The sequence below is a fragment of the Lissotriton helveticus genome, chromosome 10, assembly GCF_964261635.1.
Source record: "Lissotriton helveticus chromosome 10, aLisHel1.1, whole genome shotgun sequence".
NCBI lineage: Eukaryota > Metazoa > Chordata > Amphibia > Caudata > Salamandridae > Lissotriton > Lissotriton helveticus.
In genome coordinates, this window is record NC_136071.1 from 1,045,281,649 (window position 1) to 1,045,300,113 (window position 18,465).

Consider the following 18,465-nt stretch of genomic DNA (forward strand, 5'->3'; position numbering starts at 1 on the left):
CATTGGTATGTATAAATGTTTTGCGGCCAAAATGTCGTCACAAAACATTTGCATTTTACCACCTACTTTAAGTAGGTGGTAACCCATTCGCAAATGGGAAGGGGTTCCGAAGGACCACTGCCGGCACTTAAAAAGTAAATTGAAAACGTTTCATTTTTCTTTTTGTAAAGCCTTCCATTTTCCTTTAATGAAAACAGGCTACTTTACAAAAAAACTTGTTTTATTTAAAATCAATCAAGGACATGGTGGTCTGCTGACGCTAGCAGGCCACCATCCCTGGATTTTTTGCGAATCCTAGGGGGTCGCAAATTACGACGTACCTCCTTAATATATATATGAGGTAGGTCATCCCCTTGGAATGCCAGAAAGTGTTCAACACACAATTGTCAGGATTCGCAATTAAGAAATCACAAAACGGTGTCTTCATAATCTGGCCCTAATGCCCTAATTATGATTGCGGTTAGTCAGACCGCCGACCGCTATCGCAGCGGGCAAGCAACTGCCTGACAACGAGTTGGCAGTCCCATCCATCCAAATCAGGATAGGACTGCCATGCAGGCAGTCGGAAAGAGTTTTATTTTTACAGTGCCTTGAGCTGCGGCCCAGGAAAAGAGCCACAGCACATTGTGCACATCTATGCACGGTGTGCCAGGCACCATGTGCCCCCGGGGCCACTCAGCAGTGGCCCACAAAATACAGGGCCCTGCTTTAGGCCCCCAAAGTCAGTTTCTCTTTAATGGTAGTTGGACCGCCATGAAAAGGCAGTTGAAATGGGACATTCCTTTCCTATAGCGGTGCTTGCACAGGCACGGCCTCAATTGAAGCGATAGGATTGTGACCTTGCTCCAATAGTATCTTGTATTCTGTTGGAGGCAGCGTTTTTTCCACCACAATTCTGCTCTCCGACTGCCTGTACCCAAATGCGGCGGTCGGATCGAAGGCCTGTATGCTGGTTGGACTGCCACCAATGCCCTGTCAGTTGCAGTCACACCGACATCGTAATTAGGCCCTAATTTCCAAATAAAGAAAAATCAGTACATTGCTAGATAAGAATTGTGGCCCATGTTTTTTGGGGCAGGGTTGGTGTGAACATGATGATGGTTACAATTTTAGAAACGTGGTTATCTAGGTCTAGATTGCATACAAAAAAGAAATAACAAACAGATAAGCCAAAGCTGAAAAAACTTTGGAAAGGCTTCAGCTGGAGAAAAAACATTAAACAAAATATTGTAACAAAGGTATACATGATTTTCAACAAAAAATATTTTGAATAGTAGATTGTACAATCTATTAATTCATTCCCTAAATAAATGACTATGTTGACATATCTATTTTATAATACAACTATTTTAACTATATAACGATTTTTATAATATAAGTATTTTACTATAATGGCATCCTTATTTGATTATTGTATGTTATCATTCTTAATTTCTTTATGAGTGCGATGTTGTCTCTTCTTATTGAACAGTATATCATTGTAGGGGTTATAGTAAGGATTGCATTTTTCTGAGTCAAATGAGTAGTCATCAAACACCTGCGCCGATATGTCAAATGATGAAGAAGATTTATTCACAATGATATATTTGGCAAAGTAAAGTTTGCAACCAGATGGCAAAGCAAACATGCATGCTGAGTTACCCTCACAAGAAACTGGAAGTGCACTGATACATTTTCTATACTGATCCCAGTCAGACATATTGACCATTTTTCAGAGACTGACATTTTTGTGGTCTGACTAGACAGTGCAGTTGTTGTGAGACAATTATGCAAGAATCAACAGTAGAGTGGCTTTGGCTCCGCTGACATGTTAGGAGCCATGATTACATGCTTTGAGTTGGCAAATGCAGTGTGCATCCACACAAAAAGTGCTTCCCCTTCATATAGCTTTGATCATTTTGTTTGTTTATTCAGCTGCCTGAGCTTGAACGTTCAGCAGCACACACATCATTGTAGCACTATTAAAGTGTTATAGATAACTAGATAATTCGTTTTGTCCTGTTTTTTCAGTTAGCAGCACAGATAGGTAGAGGGCAGTTTTTAATCTATATGGATTTTTACATCTGGCTTTACAGTGTAATTGTCTCTTTACCTTATCAACAAAAATGATCTTTCAGAGTCCCACAAAGTGAGAGGCTAAAGCTACACTCACATATTGGTCTGAGTACAGGATTTGATTAGGCAACGTTTGTGTGCTTCCACTAACAAGGCTGCACACCTTGCAGTTTTTGCCTTGTGGCAATGGTTATACTTGATGCAGCAGAACTCAGTTGGTTATGGTGGCAAGCCAATGATCGTGTCAATATGCCTGATCCGTTCATTATGAAATGTTATGATAAAGGCCCTAGGCCCAATGTATTTTTTGTAAAAAGCTTATGTTAAAGGTGATAGGCATTTAGGTGTGATTTGTTACTACTCTATATGAAAGCTTACAGATAGGTATTTTGCGGCATAGAATCGCACAGATTAACACAGTAGGACAGGGATTTGTCATTGGACACCCACTCTGAAAAAACCCTGGGGAGTTTCACTATGATGCTTCCTGTTAAGTCCTGCTGTAAAGTGTTATATATTATTTTGCAAGCTGTATTTTCCTACATATTTGTAACTTAATAACTATATGCATGATGGTTGACAGTTTATGTGCACTTGAATATGCCAGTGTTGAGTAAAGTGTATAGCCAACATTTAAAGGTGAAGGCTTCATCAGTTAATTTGGAAAAGCATGCACAATTTCATATATTTGATCTTTTTATAGTGAAATGATATGAAAAAGCCAGTAAGCCTGGCCTACTTATCATGAAAATCACGTTTTAATGACAATAGACACATGCAGAGTACGCGTATTATGCCTTTTTCAGTGTCTACAACCATCTGCCTCATAAAAGGCACTTTCATTCACATGCCAAATCTATTGACATTGTCAATGCTTGTTCTGGATTTGAACTTATTACTAGAAGAATTAAAACCTGCATATATTATTTATTTAGTTGTCAATTCATGGATCTAGATTAGCGAGTAGATAGTCATTTACTGATGTAGCTTTGAAATACCACTCATCTAAGCTATGTACACATAACATGTGTGAACCTTTTAAAGATGACCATCATTTTAAGAGCAATTTAGTTGTATCGAGCATTGGAACTATACATCTAAGATGAAACACTTGAAGATTTATAAAAATAGCAGTTCACTTATCACTTGTTACTCAAGTTTCTCAATGTCAGTGACAACAAGTGTGCCAGGCAGCTATCCATGTGAACTGGTACATGTTATAAGTAATCTAGTGAATTGTAAAGCAGAATGAATGGAGAATGAGTGCAATTGCTTTGTTATGGCAGTCGAATGCCTTCACTGAGACACTTCATTAGCACCTGTCGTTGCGTCTGAACAATGACTCATCACTTTCCTTGCTACTATTCAGCAAATGGTTCTACGTATGTGTAGGTATTTGTAGAGCACACGCCTAGTGAGAGACCACATGTGGGACCCTTATATTCGATTCAAGATGCAAAATTAAATAGAACGTTTGCAGGTGATGTAATGGAAGCATGTAATTTGAGCAGATTGTTAAAACACGTGATCCCATGTTCCACCCATGTGAGCCTGAATGAGAGGGTCAGTGATTCCATGCTCAACCCATGTGAGCCTGAGAGAGAGGGTCAGGGATTCCATGTTTAACCCATGCGAGCCTGAGAGAGAGGGTCGGTGATTCCATGTTCAACCCATGTGAGCCTGAGACAGAGGGTTAGTGATTCCATGTTGCAGGACATTGGCACAGCAAATACATCTATACTGAGCCATGATTCTGTCATAACCACACCCTATATTCTCAAAGTACTCCTCTCCATGTGCATCTTTGAGTAATATAATCTAATGAGCCTCACTGCCTCAAAATAGGTGCCCATTTCATCAGCTGTTTCATATTAACCTGTGCACGAGTTAGTTTAAGACTAACCTTGCTTCTTGAATACAAGGTGGCAGTGTTTACCCCTTGTCAGTTAGTTATATGCTATCAAACTCAGTTGCTTCCGAGTTACGTTTGTATGGGAAATAAACTTGAAATGTATTCACATTAGGCCTGAATCAGAAAAGCATTTAAAAGTGTGGAAAATAGTACTACCGGAGTACACTTTTACGCTTTCAACATGCGTTTGCGGATCTGACCTAAGGCATTCAAATAGCAGCTAGTCAAAGTGCAATGAATGCACAGTCCTTTTTATTTGTTCTAATAGCATATGTATGTTCCAAAACATTCATATTTCTTTGCCAATGTTGGATGTTTCATAAAGATATTTTAAGGCTATGTGAACAAGTACTTCAATGATACTATTTTAGATACTCCACAATGCCGTGATAATAGACCCCATTGCGAATTCTACTCACTAACACCTGTACATTGCTGATTCTCTTTTGGTTATTCACCTACATTGTCTTCCAACTCTACTGTAATCTACCCATCTATTTATGTTCATAATCGTTTCAATGGAATTCAAGTTCACTGCTGATTCATACAGATTTTCATACATTTACTGTATTGCTTTATGCATTGCTTTCACTACACAAGAGTAGGTTGAGGAATCTTGTGAAATTATGAAATAGTTTATATATTTGTTTCAATTAGGTTAATTAAAATCCTAAATGGAGTGATTAACTAAGATCTGTTGAATATGCAACCAAAAGAATGTAAAGTTTGCTGTATAACAAACTAGGAAATACAAGGTGGCAGTCAAGATTTACAGACACTAAAATGTAAAGTTAATACTCAACGACCATAACACACAATTAAAAATATATACAAGCAAACATGTTGGAAACATAACAAATTATAAGCATGTATAAATGCACGGTGGAAGTCCTGATTTACAGAAACTAAAAAGTAGTTAATACTGGATAACCATAGAACTCAATCATGAGCATTAAGTAACATAGGAAATACAATGCAACAGAAAGTCAAAAATACTTAATGTAGCAACTGATCACCCTCTGGATTTCTCCTCTGAACAGGCTATGCCTCTTATTTCTACTTACTTTCTAGGACATATATTTCCATTGTAAACACCTTGTATAAGCACAGCTTTTGAAAAACATAATCTGCGTAGTTCATTTACCTGCATAATATCTTTAAATGGCCTCCAATACATTGTTCTTTACTAGCAACTCTCCTAACGCTCCCCAAAGTACAGCGAAAAATCCTATTGCATTTTAACTTAATAGCAAAAAATAAATAACTACTCGTAATTCTGTCTGGATTTTCACAGGTAAATCTCAACATTGTACCTACTTTATCACCTTTTAGATTCTTACGAGAAAAAATATTGTCCAGTTCGATTCAGTTTCAAAATTAAGAAGGACACTGTATTATACTTAACTTGCAAGTAAATGGCACCACAATTTTCGGCGGTAAATTGCGTGATGAAATAGTACCAGTTTTCTGTGAATAACGGCATCAGGGTGATGCTGTAGGTTAGACAACAAATATATGTGCACGACTTTACCCCCGTACAACACACTTTGCACACCCCTAGAAAAGCCTAATTCACACATATCTTACTTATCTGTTGAAAGTTTTTATCTGTTTTTCTGTATGCTTGCTTTGAGCTTGTTTTCTGGCATATGTTTTACTGCAGCATGCAGTTTTGTGAACACAGCTTTAGAGTGTAGAGATGTTGATAACTTTATCACATAAACATTGCTACTAAATCAGTTTAGGAGCTCTCTAAGAATCATCGCAGCTACTGAGATTGTCATTTTCAGATCCAGCTTAACAGCACAGCTGTCGACAAGACAGTGCTTTAAATATACTTACAGTGTCCTTTGGCTGCACCCAGAGAAACGTAACTCTCTCACCTCATGGTATTGGCCCTCTGATGTATCACTCCGTCTCCTCGTATAGAGAGCTTGCAATTCACATGGGACTAATTTGGGTCTCAAAACTACACGTAAACAGCACACATTAATTTAATTGTCCCATATACGTATTGTATACAACCAAGTCATCCTTTATGTTTCATTTCTTCACTGTAGCAGGCCTTTCAAGTTTTAATGAGGAGTTGTATGTGCCACACATATTTGCACACACCTGCATAAGGGTGCATATTCCAGCTGTTTAAACCAAAACATTCTTTGCAAAGCGGTTAGGTCCGGTTTCCTGTGATAAAGCATTGAGAATCATGCATGCACAAGCATGCACACATGCAGTTTTCATGCATTAGCACATTAAAGCCAGGTCTGTTTGTTTTGCCGATGGCTGTTCAATGTTGGAATCCACACAGATGACAAATGCAATGTTCAACCAACTATTGATATGGAGTTATTTTAAAGTTCTTTACCATATTCATAGTTTCTCCTCTATGTTTGACTTTGAAGGTGCTCCAGCGGATTTGATCGGCACAGGCAAGATTGGGTGGACAGTGGTTGCCCTGAAGAGGTAAGAATGAGAATAAAACATCAATAAACGTTCTTATATTTATATAACTGCAGTCGCGGCCTATGCTGGTAAGCTCAGTGGGGCGGGACGGGGCGGGGGTGGAGGGGTGGAAGTGGCAAACGCCGGAATAGGGCCACCTATGTAATTATGGATTCCTGCACTCTTTGCCATTTTGTTGCTTAGAATTTCACACGCTATTGCAAGGTCGATTCAGGCCCTGCCTCGTAAGATTAGCCCAGCGTCAGGTTGCTCTTTTTTTGAAACATTTAAAAGGGGTTTGTGAGTTGACACCTGTTCTCAGTGAGCAGGATTTAAGAAAATACATTGTTTCTGCTGGAATCAGTACTTTCAGTTGCTCACTGATCTCACCGTTTTGTGCCTACAATCTCCAAAAAGGGTGCACTCAGTCATGATACAAACCAAGGCATCTGCCTTATGGCACGACAAGTAGGGTCAGCCAAAAGCTCTGCATTGCAAGTGTGAGCTGCAAAAAATACCTTTTTTGCTGCAGGTATGTGTCTAGTTCTGGTGGCAGAAAACTGATGCCCTCCAGGAGTCTATCCAAAGGTGTGCTTCCTAGGCTCTGAGCGTTTCACTGCTCATAAGTATGCCAGGCTGAACAGTGAGATGTCTCCCATGCAGTAGGGAAACAACAGTAAGAACTCCTATGCTGGATTTGACTTCGCCTCTGATCAAAGCGTTGCTAATACGCTGCTAACACAGCGATGTCAACCAACGATAGACAGCGATAAAAAAAACATGCTAAGCGCGATTCGCGATAATTATCGCATTCTGTTGATAATATGCCCCTACATCTCTTGTACTTGCACTTTCTGGTTACATAGACCGTAACCATTTTTTTACATAGATATGTAGCCACTGGGAGCCGCATTCACTCTTGGGAATAGGCCCCTTCTTTAGTGCGTAAGCTGTAGCCCCTTCTCACTGCCGATCCATCAGGGTCTCTATATTAGGGGCTGATTTAAACCATTTTAAGTTATAGGGCAGGAAGGGTGTCCCCTTTCCAATTCCTCATAAAATATCTCAATCATATGGGTTTCTTGCAGTGAGATTGGAATTGTTTTAATGTTTATTACTTACTGTGCACACTTTATAAATTTTACTAATTTTTTTTGTGTACGGTATTACAATGGTTTAATAACAAATCATGCAATATATATTATTATTATATGGTAAATGAAAGATTATATAATTGGTAATTCCACCTGCCATGCACCCGGACAAACGCATCATTCCCAAAGGAAAAAACTGAACCTGAATGCAGGACTTCGGATAACCTGTATGCCTAGCAGCAACGTATGTGAATTGATGACCAATCCCCCTGACGCAAATAGTGGAGATTGGCTTTAATCAGATGGAATTGTCCAAGGGATGATTAACTAGAATAGAATAGGAGAGGGTGTAAAGCAATGGAAAGAAATAGAAACAAGGGAATTCTCCTCATGATGAAAGGCAATAAAACAGGAACTGGAACAAGGTCACTAAAAGGTCTAACTCCCAAGATTTCAAAGGTAGGAAGACTTGATCAATTTTTGGCAGCAGGAACAGGCTAGTGCCTATATGTAATTCTGACAAAACTAGTGACACAGTGCCCTTCTGTGGCTATGCCTTTTTATAGGCCTTTCACTGAATGCTAATTGGATTGAGGTGCTCTGTCTGAGTGTGTGATCTGTACCATAAATTCAGATTTTTTTACCATCTACTTCCAATTCCCTGCGTGGTGTTAGTAAATATGGATGCCCAAATAAATCTGACTCTTCTACTCTGTATGCTAGGTATACTCTATGAACATGTCCCCTTACTATGTATGCAAACTAACAAGAAAGAACACCTCACTTATACATAGGTAAAAGTTCATTATACATTTGGAATACTGTACTGAAAACTGTACCTACCCATGTGTGTCTTGGAACATGTTATATTCATCTCCTCACAGTGATTATAGGCATCACATCTGACAGACATCTCTCTTTTTTCATCAAGGTATGAAATATTGAGGCGAGCGGTCTTGATGGAAACCATGAGAATATCTATATATGTTTAACCATTGCAAAATAAATAAGAGAAAAAAATACCATATACTCTCAGGATAAGACCACATACTTCCACGATAAATTCACATAACACAAAAAGATACTTGAATGAGTGCTAGTGAAACTCCAGTTATGTATATTGCTTCTTTACATTGCTAAACCATATGGTGATAACCATGTCTCCTCCCAAGTTGAGCCTTTTGCCTTGTGAAATGAATGAGTCCCTGTCATCTGTGTAGTAGGATCATACACTCTGTTTTTGTGTGCATAAAGTTCCCCTACATCTTTCACTTTTTACTGCAACATTGAAGTGATGTGATGGAGAAATACGTCATTGGTCTCTTCAGCCTCCTGTGTTGACTAACTAGTAAGTGGTGGAGCACAGAAGATTTTTGACCTTTGCATTGATGATAATTTCTCTTTGAGTTGTATTAGCAAGATGGAATTAAAAAGATGCCAACAGGGAAAATCAAATACAGTCCATCCCATTCTAATTCTTCCTTTCCTGTCCTTTTGTCTCTTGGACTTCTCTGAGTAGACTGCACACATCTTCCCACTAAAAGGCATTGATCAGGTTTTGCATGGCCAGATGCATGTAGACAGCTTCTAGTATAGGGCATTCACTGAAAAGTCAAAGAGCACCATTTCCTCAAACCCCTTAGCACCTTCAGTAGTTTGACATCTGAACTCCAAAAGAGGAACTGCCTGATTTGCAGTGGGCAGCTATACAAATTCCAGACCTTACTCGCCTCCAAGTTGTTAAACACTTCCAACCTAGAAAGGCATCGGCTCTAATGACTGGTTTCAAAATGTGGAGCTGAGTGCTCCCTATCCCTATTTCCTAGAAGCTAAGACCAAATGTGTAGGTCATGCTAAATCTGTGCTTACTGCTACTGAATATCCCTGCTACTACTGAAAATCCCTACTTTTTCAGAACATCACTGTGTGGAAGCTACCAGAAAACCTCAGGAGTCCACTTAAATGAGTTCCCGGCCCAAGTATCCTCTACCTTTCACTTTATTACTGACAAGGCAACATTCTCTCTGAACCATTTTTTCATTGTTTCTGTTGATCCAGTGACCTTGCCTTATAGCTGAGGTCTAGGAAACAGTTTACTTGCATGCTAGCCATACTGGGAAGGGTATGAGTAGGGCCACTGTGTTCTCCTTTCTCCTGGTGGGTAACACTCCATTGTGAAACTGGTTAACATGATGGAGCGCAGGTAGCCTACAACAACAAGGAAAGATATTGGGAGGCTGGCATCTTCAATGGACCAATCCAGCAGGCTGTGACTGAAGATGGGCTCAACGACGACAGGGAGCTAAAGGACGAGGTCTTGGTGAAGCCATCAACAACAGTAAGAAAAACTTAAAGCAGGAAAAGCACAGTTCAAAGTTTGCCCAAACAGTTCTAGATGACGATTGGATGCAGGTAGTGGCATGGTCGAGTGAAGCTTTCTACATTTGGACTTAAAAACTTTTCTTGAAGTTGGATTTCCTCTGCAGGGCAAGGCTGCAGACTGTAGCCAAATAGGGCTCAATATCGCCAGATCTGGCTTCACAGAGACCTTGCCGAAATGGATGTTGTGCTGCAGAGAAGAACATTGTGGGAGCAGAAGCAAACACAATTCCACTGGTGATGCACTCTTGGGGGATTTGCTTGGCAGGTTGGTACTGGTCTCTCACTGGTTCCCCAGATAAAGTATTGGCAGAACGTTTCTATGTCCCAGGTTTCAGGGTTAGACAGGAGGAGTATACTTTGTTCACAGCCAAGGGTTCAGGACCTTGAGGACAGCGCCGGGGGATCAAGGCTCACTCCTGCAGAGGCCAGCAGAAGGGTCCAGGGCAGTTCCAGTTGGAGCTCGCCAGCTGGGAATGCAGGAAAAAGTGCTCCTGAATCTTGCTGTGTCCATGTAGCTCAAACAGGAGGTGAACCAACTGACCCTTCGAGTCATTTCTCGGGTTCTGGTTTCAAGACAAGAAGATCCAAGAAGGTCTAGTCTTTCTGCAAGGTTCTTCAGACAACAAGACAGTCCTTCTTCTGATTCTCCCCCGGTCTAGGAGTGTTTCGAGGAGGGTACTGGGGGAGCACATTTTGCCTTGTGCTAGCCTGTGGGAGTGGGGCAACTCCTGGCCACTGCCTAACTAATGGGGGAATAGTTTCCAGGGGTGATCCTACCAACTATTGCAGCACTTCCTGTATGTTTAACCTTTCTTCACCTGACCAGAGTTCCCTCTGCCCACCCAGACGTAATAATGGGTAAACTTTCCATTGTTGTCCCTCCAAACACTTGTGGGGCAGCTACCCCTTCCACTGTCTTTAGGGCCAAGGTGGCTAGAGGGACAATGGAATGGGTAAGGCCTAGTGTCAGGCTCATCTGCATGTGGCATGGTAGACCTCTTTGAAGTGTAACTAGCCTTTGGGTCACCCTGTCAGGTAAAGTCCAGCAGCTCACAACACCCAAGTCCTTATCTGAGAGCAATCTACCTCTCACCACAAGGGAGCCATTGGCAGTCAGGCAGTAGGTGTATAGTGGCAGAAAGGCCTTAGAGAGTGTAGGCAGAAAATAGTTGATTTTTTGACTATGTATTTTCTTTAATAGTTAGAGAAAATTAAGCCATTAAATTGCATTTTGTGTGTATTTCTACCTGTTGTGAAACCTACGTTAGGAATACAAGTTGTAATAATAAAATCCAGTGTTTCCTTATGGCAGCAGTCTGTTTTGTCATAGTGAAAATACATTTTAAGCTTTTTCACTATCACGGCATGTTAAACATTAAATTGTTCCATGTCATACTTTCAAATATCATGCACCCTACATTTATATGCACTAAAACCTACCTTAGTGGTGACCTAAAAGCATTTAAAAGGTAGGCTTTGGCCATTTCAAAAGCATTGATTTTGATAGCTTGAGGTGCCAGTCCTAAAACGGTTCTGCCAGGATGCAGTGGTAGGCCTGGGGTTGTATATGGTGTGTCACTGCAGTGGGAGGCATAATGTGTCCTGCAGCCCACTGGTAGAAAAGGGGGTGGTGATGGACGGAGCATCTGAACCAATCAAACACTCACACCCAGTCAAATAATCTGGGTTTAATCCATCACCGTTCTTTAGCCCACTCTGCCAGCCCAGTTCAGACATGGCCATATGCAAATCAGTTTGACCCCGTGCCTCATGGGAACAGTCCAGCCCGAACTGCCAAGCCATGACTTCCCTGGACCGGAAACAAGCTTCCTAGGACCGGTTTCTGGCATTCCAGCCGTCTTCAGCCAGGCTTGCTTGAATCCAGTGGCAAAGTGAGCAAGGGACTCACGTCTGAGCATACCCTGCCAACCTATGACGAACAAAGCGGTATAAAAGGGGGTGGTGACATTTAAGTTTCAGGCCCTGGGTACACCTGGAACCATATAGTAGGTATCTGTACGTAAGTTAAAGGTGCCAATCAGGTCTACACCAATTTCATCAACTTTAAAGGGGATAACAAGCACTTTACCTCTGGTTGGCAGGGGTAAATTGTACAGAGTTTTATGGAAAGCAAAACAGTTCAAGCGAAAATCTGGGAGAATCCCACACAAAAGACGGTCCTTTGCAACACTAGATTCCCCTTTTTTTCTGGGGTCAGACTGCAGAGTAAGAGCCTCCCCAGGAGCCCAGGTCTGTTTTTCTCTTCGTTTATGATGATCATTGGATAAGACACACTGACTTCATCTATCTAAAAGGAAAAGGAAAAGGAGCAGATCGGCTCATTTAACTTTAACTTCCATTGATGCACAAGGGCCTAACTCAGCCTCACGAGCACCGCTTTTCATGGGAGAGTTATCATTGGAAAGGGGAGAATGTCCTCTTTCAACTGATACCTCTCTCTAATTGAATTTACCACAGGAGGGCAATCCCTGAAATAAAAACCAAAATAAAGCTCCTTTTGCCCGCTGGGTTTACTCCCAATCTGCTCTTTTAATGGGGCAGAAAGCTGATTAGATATCATACAAAAAGGCCAAAAACAGAAGGGGGAGCCCTCGCAGACATCAGGTTGTGCAATGGGCCCAACAGTCTTTCTACAACCCTTGATTTCGAACTAGACCCGAAGGTATCAGAGCACTTTACATGAGCACCAGTTGTGTTACAGACAGACACATTCATTTTTGTTAGGGTCGGAGAATAAGTGATTTACCCAGATTCACAGGATGGTAAGCATCCTAGCTGAGACTCGAACCCGGCGACATCCTCTTGTATAGCATTTTAGGATCCGAAAGAAATTTACTGATTCATGCCCTTACATAGGTACAATTCACATTGCCCTTATAGGCATAGAACTCATAACCATATTTAGACATAACCTATGCAGTCCAAATACAGGCATGGCTACTTCCACTCATTCCAAAAAGCCACAACGATTTCTTGGACAACTCGGCTTCAGCAGTCAGGGACATCCCCTTACTTGAATATTGATTTGTCCAAGAATTCATAGAGTTTTTAAAGAACTACCATTCCCTTGAGGTTCTCTGATGATGTTATTATGTCCTACTTTAGGTCAAACTAGACACATTGCAGGTATAAATATGCCTACACTTGCCCTACCAAACACACAGTGGTTCGGAGCAGCTTGACTATCTACTTGCCCGACGCAGGAAGCCGACCCTCCAGCTGAGGCACTGATCAAGAAGCTGTCCTTTCTCTCGCTGAGAATCCAGCTCCAGTGTTTCCAAGCTCCCCTTGTGGGGTGTTGGGAAATCGAGTCCTGAGACAGAGATGCCAGACCTCCTTCATTCTAAAACTAAGGTACGCAGCAGATTAGACCCTAAGAGAAATCTTGGATAGATTCTTGGCAAAGGAAAACTAAACCTATGCTACACCTCACTTACTTCTTCCCACATACTAGACTTAGGTTAGGTACATTGGGGTAGGCGTATTTTAGAAGCACCAGTTGACTATTTTTAGCCTTCGGTATTTATGTATGCATTTATCTATGGTTTAGAAACCATACAATGCTTTTACAGTATTATTTTATATTACTCTTCTTACTGTACGCATTATACTTTGCAACCAGTATTACGATTGTAGCAGGTCACTTTACTTGCAAGAGAAAGAAAACTGTTCAATAAATCCTTTTATTTAAAATGCCCGTCTCTCTATTTTCTCTGCATCTCTGATGAAACAAAGCATGCACGATGAACTGAGTAAAATATCTATCTATTGTTTCCACGACTCTGAAGATACGTTTATTCTTGGGGAAACAAAGTTGTCATGTTTATGCGGTTGTCAGAAACTAATCCCTTCTTGTGTATTCGAGAAAGTTTCTAGTGGCCTCTGAGCTAGGTGGCACTCACAATTAATTTGATAGAGACCTAGTAGACCTCAGTCCTATGTCAAATCTATAGGATATATTATTCCAATGCGCAGACCCTATTGGGAATATAGGAACTACGCTACACTCTCCACTCACATTTCTCACGTTGCCCACATTTTTAAGGCATAAAGTTCAGAGGCTGCACGGATTGACAAACTTCCTACCACCCAGTTTGTCCATGTTTTTTCCTAATAAAAACAGTACCTGCTTGTGTGCCTGGGCCACAAAATACAAAAATACAAAGTGGGGCTATAAAAATTGTGTCAAGAAAAGCTAGCTCTTTTGGCAACGTGGATACCTGCAATATTGGGCCCAGGTTTGGTTTCTGCTCACAGAAACCTACCAAACCCAGTTGTTTCTAAAAACTAGACAACAAGAGGAGTCTGGTATTGTGTGACGTGCATGGATGCCCATACGTTTTCTTACACACAATGTTCTAAAAACCTGCTTTGGCTAAAATCATACATCCCCTCCCATTTCTGGAAGCGAAAGTTCTAAAATAGTGGTTTTCACTCCTCTTTATGTTTACAGTTTATTGCAAGACTTATTGTCGGAGTCCCAGGAGCCGTTAGCAGGCACAAAATGTAAAGTTGGGGAATATTATGAATAACATCAACATAAAGCAAAATGCCAATTTCCTTCCATATAAACGAATTTTAAAGGATTGCACTATTAATAAGCACTTCTAAGCACTTCTATACTATCACTAAAGACAGACTAATTGCCTTGTCAATAAGTTTTCAGGGTGCTTTTTAAGTGGTGCTAGGGGAGCAGTACCAAAAAGACTCCAAACATTTGTGGCATCATATTTCATAAGCAAGTTGTCGGTATAGAGTTTGACTTTACCCTTTGATGTTAGTATCCAATATCAACCTTGAATTCCTCCACATCAGTCTTCTGCAGCTACTGGTAGCTCTTTAGCTACCTTCTGTTACACAACTTTCCAGAAAATTGCTACTTTTTGACGAGTTTCCACATGGGAAGTTTTGAGTTGATCCGTCAAGCGAGAGCCTAGAAAAAAGGGGGTCCTAAAACAAAACACATTTTGCCCATTCATTTTTCATATGGAATATAAACACAGCTACAACCGAAACAGATAAACTGATTCACACCAATTTTGGCAGAAAGCTCGATTTTAGACCAAAAAAGAGTACGTTTTGTGGTTTGGTGTGGGTACAGGAACACCCCAAAAGTAAAAAATGCCAGAACCCCGTAGCCACCTATCTAAAACAAGCATTTGCGATGCAATAGGTCTCGCATTTGCGAGAGTTTGAGCTATTGGCATTGTAAATGACAATGCCTTTTATTTATGCGTTTGAAAACCTGCAAGCTGTGCCTAAACAAGCACTTTGTACTTGTAGTCCTTGCTTATGAGTAGCAAGGGTGGTAGTCTCCTTTACTGCAAGCTTTGCTTCTCGTAAGCAAGGACTATACGTACAAAGTGTGTGTTTATCAAGGTTTTAAAAACAAATGAATAAAAGGCAGTTTCATGTACAATGCCAATAGCTCCAACTCTCGCAAATGCGAGACCTATTGCATTGCAAATGCTTGTTTTATTATACTTTCGGTAACAACCTCTCCTTGCAGCCTTATCGGTGTGTGCAGTGTGAGTGAGGCCTGTGTGCAGTGTGAGTGAGTGCTGTGTGCACTGATTGAGGGCTGCTTGCACTGAGTAACGCCTGTTGGCAGTGTGAGTGATCCCTGTGTGCAGTGCGAGTGAGTGCTGTGTGCACTGTGAGTTAGGGCAGTGTGCACTAAGTGTGTGCAGTATGCAATGAGTGTGTACAGTATGCACTGAGTGCGGACTGTATGCAGTGTGATAGAAGGCTGAGTGCACTGAGTGAGGCCTGTGTGGATTGTGAGTGAGTGCTGTGTGCACTGTGAGTGAGGGCTGTGTGCACTGAGTGAGGGCTGCTTGCACTGAGTAACGCCTGTTTGCTGTGTGAGTGAGGCCTGTGTGCAGGGTGAGTGAGAGCTGTGTGCACTGAGTGAGTGCTGTGTGCACTGTGAGTTATGTCTGTGTGCACTGAGTGTGTGCAGTATGCACTGATTGCGGACTGTATTAAGATGTGTTGGGAGGGGGGAGTGTTAAAAGTACGCATGGCAAAAAGCAAGCGCAGGGAACAATTGTGTGTGACCCACGAAAAGAGAATTGAGAGAATTAGTGGACATTGCCTATGAGCGAGTAGACTGCGTTGGACAAATTGGGGATGCTGCTCTGAAACCTAGTAAAAAAAAAAAATGAACTAAAGCTGTATTTGAAGCACACTCCCTTAAAGCACACTTCCATTTCTGAAATGGCATTGCTCCGTGCACACGTTGCTTACTCAAGCTATGGCACCAGAAAGACGCCACTTTTTATTTTGTCTCTTGACACTTGGTAAAAGAAAACACAAATAAAGCCGTATTTGATGCGCACGCTGTTAAAGCAGACTTTCAAGACTTTTATTTCTTGTCTCTTGACACTTGGTAAAAGAAAACACAAATAAAGCCGTATTTGATGCGCACGCTGTTAAAGCAAACTTTCAAGACTTTGTTAGTAAAAAAACACAAATAAAGCCGTATTTGATGCGCACGCTGTTAAAGCAGACTTTCAAGACTTTGTTAGTAAATGCTTGTTAGTAAAGGGAGCAAGCGAGAAGATGAGCGGCCGGGAAACTGAAAGTACGGCCGGCCAGCCATGAATAATTATGGGAGGAGAAGCTGCAGAGCGCACGCTGGGAGAAGCCCTTTGATGTGGTGGCGGCCGTGAAAAAATGCAATTAGGAGGAAGGGAAGGAGGCTGATGCGCGTGCTTGTTTGGTCACGTGATTCACGTGAACTCGAAGAAAACCGCACAAAAAAACCCTTGGTTTGACGAGTATTTTGAGCACTTGAATTCTCGCTCCGCTCAATGCGCATGCGCATTGATAGGTCGCGAGACCTAAAAACTGTGGGTGTCCTGGGTGGGTCATGTTAATAAACAAACAAAAGACCATTCAGAGGTGAACGCAGTGGTGATTCTTCATGTTCTTAGAAGGACAGCGAAGGGTTTGCTAAAGGTGAGGGCCGCAGGCCCCAGAGTAAAATGCTTGAGCAGCTTAGCCTATTAACGCCTAAAGTAACTCATTTGGTCAGCAGAATGTATAGAGTAATGTTGTCTGGGTTGAGAGAGGCGATGATGGCCTGTAGTCATGAAAAAACTCCAGATTATTCCACTATCACCTCACTCTTGTTTTGCACTCCTCTAGAATGACTGGGCAAAGGCAGATGATGTGTTCAAAAGATCTTTCACACAGACCACAGCCAATACAAATTGTTCCTTCTGAGGGCTGATGCCAGCTGGCAAGGTGTTTAAAAAAAGGCCATTCCCCAAGTCTGAAAGCAATGAATCTTGCCCTCTGGGGTTTAGAGTAGGTGCAAAACAGGCAGGATGAGGGAGACATTGGCTAATAGAAATTGATGACCACCCAGGCATGCTTATGCTTAGTTAAAATAGTCCTGCCAGAGTGATAAGACCAGAGGCATACACATTTGTTAATGCCTTTCTCAAAGGCGGGTTCACTCGGGTTGGAGGTCCAGAGATCTCTCACATACAGGGTGCTTCGGCAGTCCTCAAGGACCTGATGGTGCAATTACCTAGGGCCGCCGGTATTGATCTCATCCCATAGAAGCACCTCTAGACAGCCACCCCTGTCCACCCAAAATTCATGGCCCAAATGTAAAAAGGCGCCAGCTCTGACTATTTGCTGGCTGAGAAGACCCAGTTCCAGGTTGATATAGTCGGCGGAAGAGGATCTCGGAATGCAAAGGACGCATTTATATATCCTGGTAACAAGTTTATTCAGCAGATTGCAATCTCTACCCAGTAGTATTTCACCACCATGGGACAGAGTTGGGATGATTTTAGCCCTCTTAACTGGAGGGGGAAATGCTTGGCCCCGACATCGAGCTTGAAAATTTGGACAGACTCACCTGCTTAGCCAGAGCCTTTGCTTCAACTTCCTTCTGTTTCCAAACATGGGAGCCTCTTTCATCGATAAGAACCTCCTGATATTTATAGGAGTTGTCCTGCATGTTATTTTTTGCCACTGTACAACTGGCCACCCCCCTGGTAAGATTTCCTTCTGAGTGTTACAACTTTGGTTTTCTTCTGGTTGACCTTCAAGCTGTTAATACCAGTGAAGAAGTTCAGCAGGTTCAACAGCGCTGCAACCCTACTCTTGCATAGAGGAACAGGGTTAAGTAATTTGCATAAAGCAGGTTGTTAATCTGTTCCCCATACATCAATCAACCAATCAGGTAGTTTGTAAAGTACGACTACTCACTTGTAAGGGTCTCGAGGCACTGGGGAGGTGGCTGCTGGTCTGTCGAAGGCACTGCAGTTCATTCGAAGAGTCAGGTCTTGAGGTCCTTCCTGAATTGAGGCAGTGACAGTGTTTGCCTGAAGTGGAGAGGCAGGGCGTTCCAGGTCTTTGCTGTGAGGTAGGAGACGAATCTTCCACCAGCTGTGGTCTTGTGGCTACGTGGATTGGTTGCCAGCGCCAGTTGGGCAGAGTGGAGGTCTCTGCTGGGTGTGTGGAATGCGAGGCAGTGTTTGAGGTACGCAGGTCCCGCTCCATGTTGGGCTTTGTAGGCGTGTGTGAGGTGCTTGAAGG

At 41.9% G+C, this 18,465-nt stretch overlaps 1 protein-coding gene across 1 annotated transcript in view; it reads left to right on the forward strand.

Annotated features, from left to right (window-relative positions):
• Positions 1-18,465, forward strand: part of PLXDC2 (plexin domain containing 2) — a 1,000,652-nt gene that overhangs the window by 835,714 nt on the left and 146,473 nt on the right. The window contains exon 9 of the mRNA XM_078663746.1: positions 6,370-6,430. Coding sequence (XP_078519872.1) covers positions 6,370-6,430 — 61 coding nt within the window. The remainder of the gene's footprint in view (positions 1-6,369; positions 6,431-18,465) is intronic.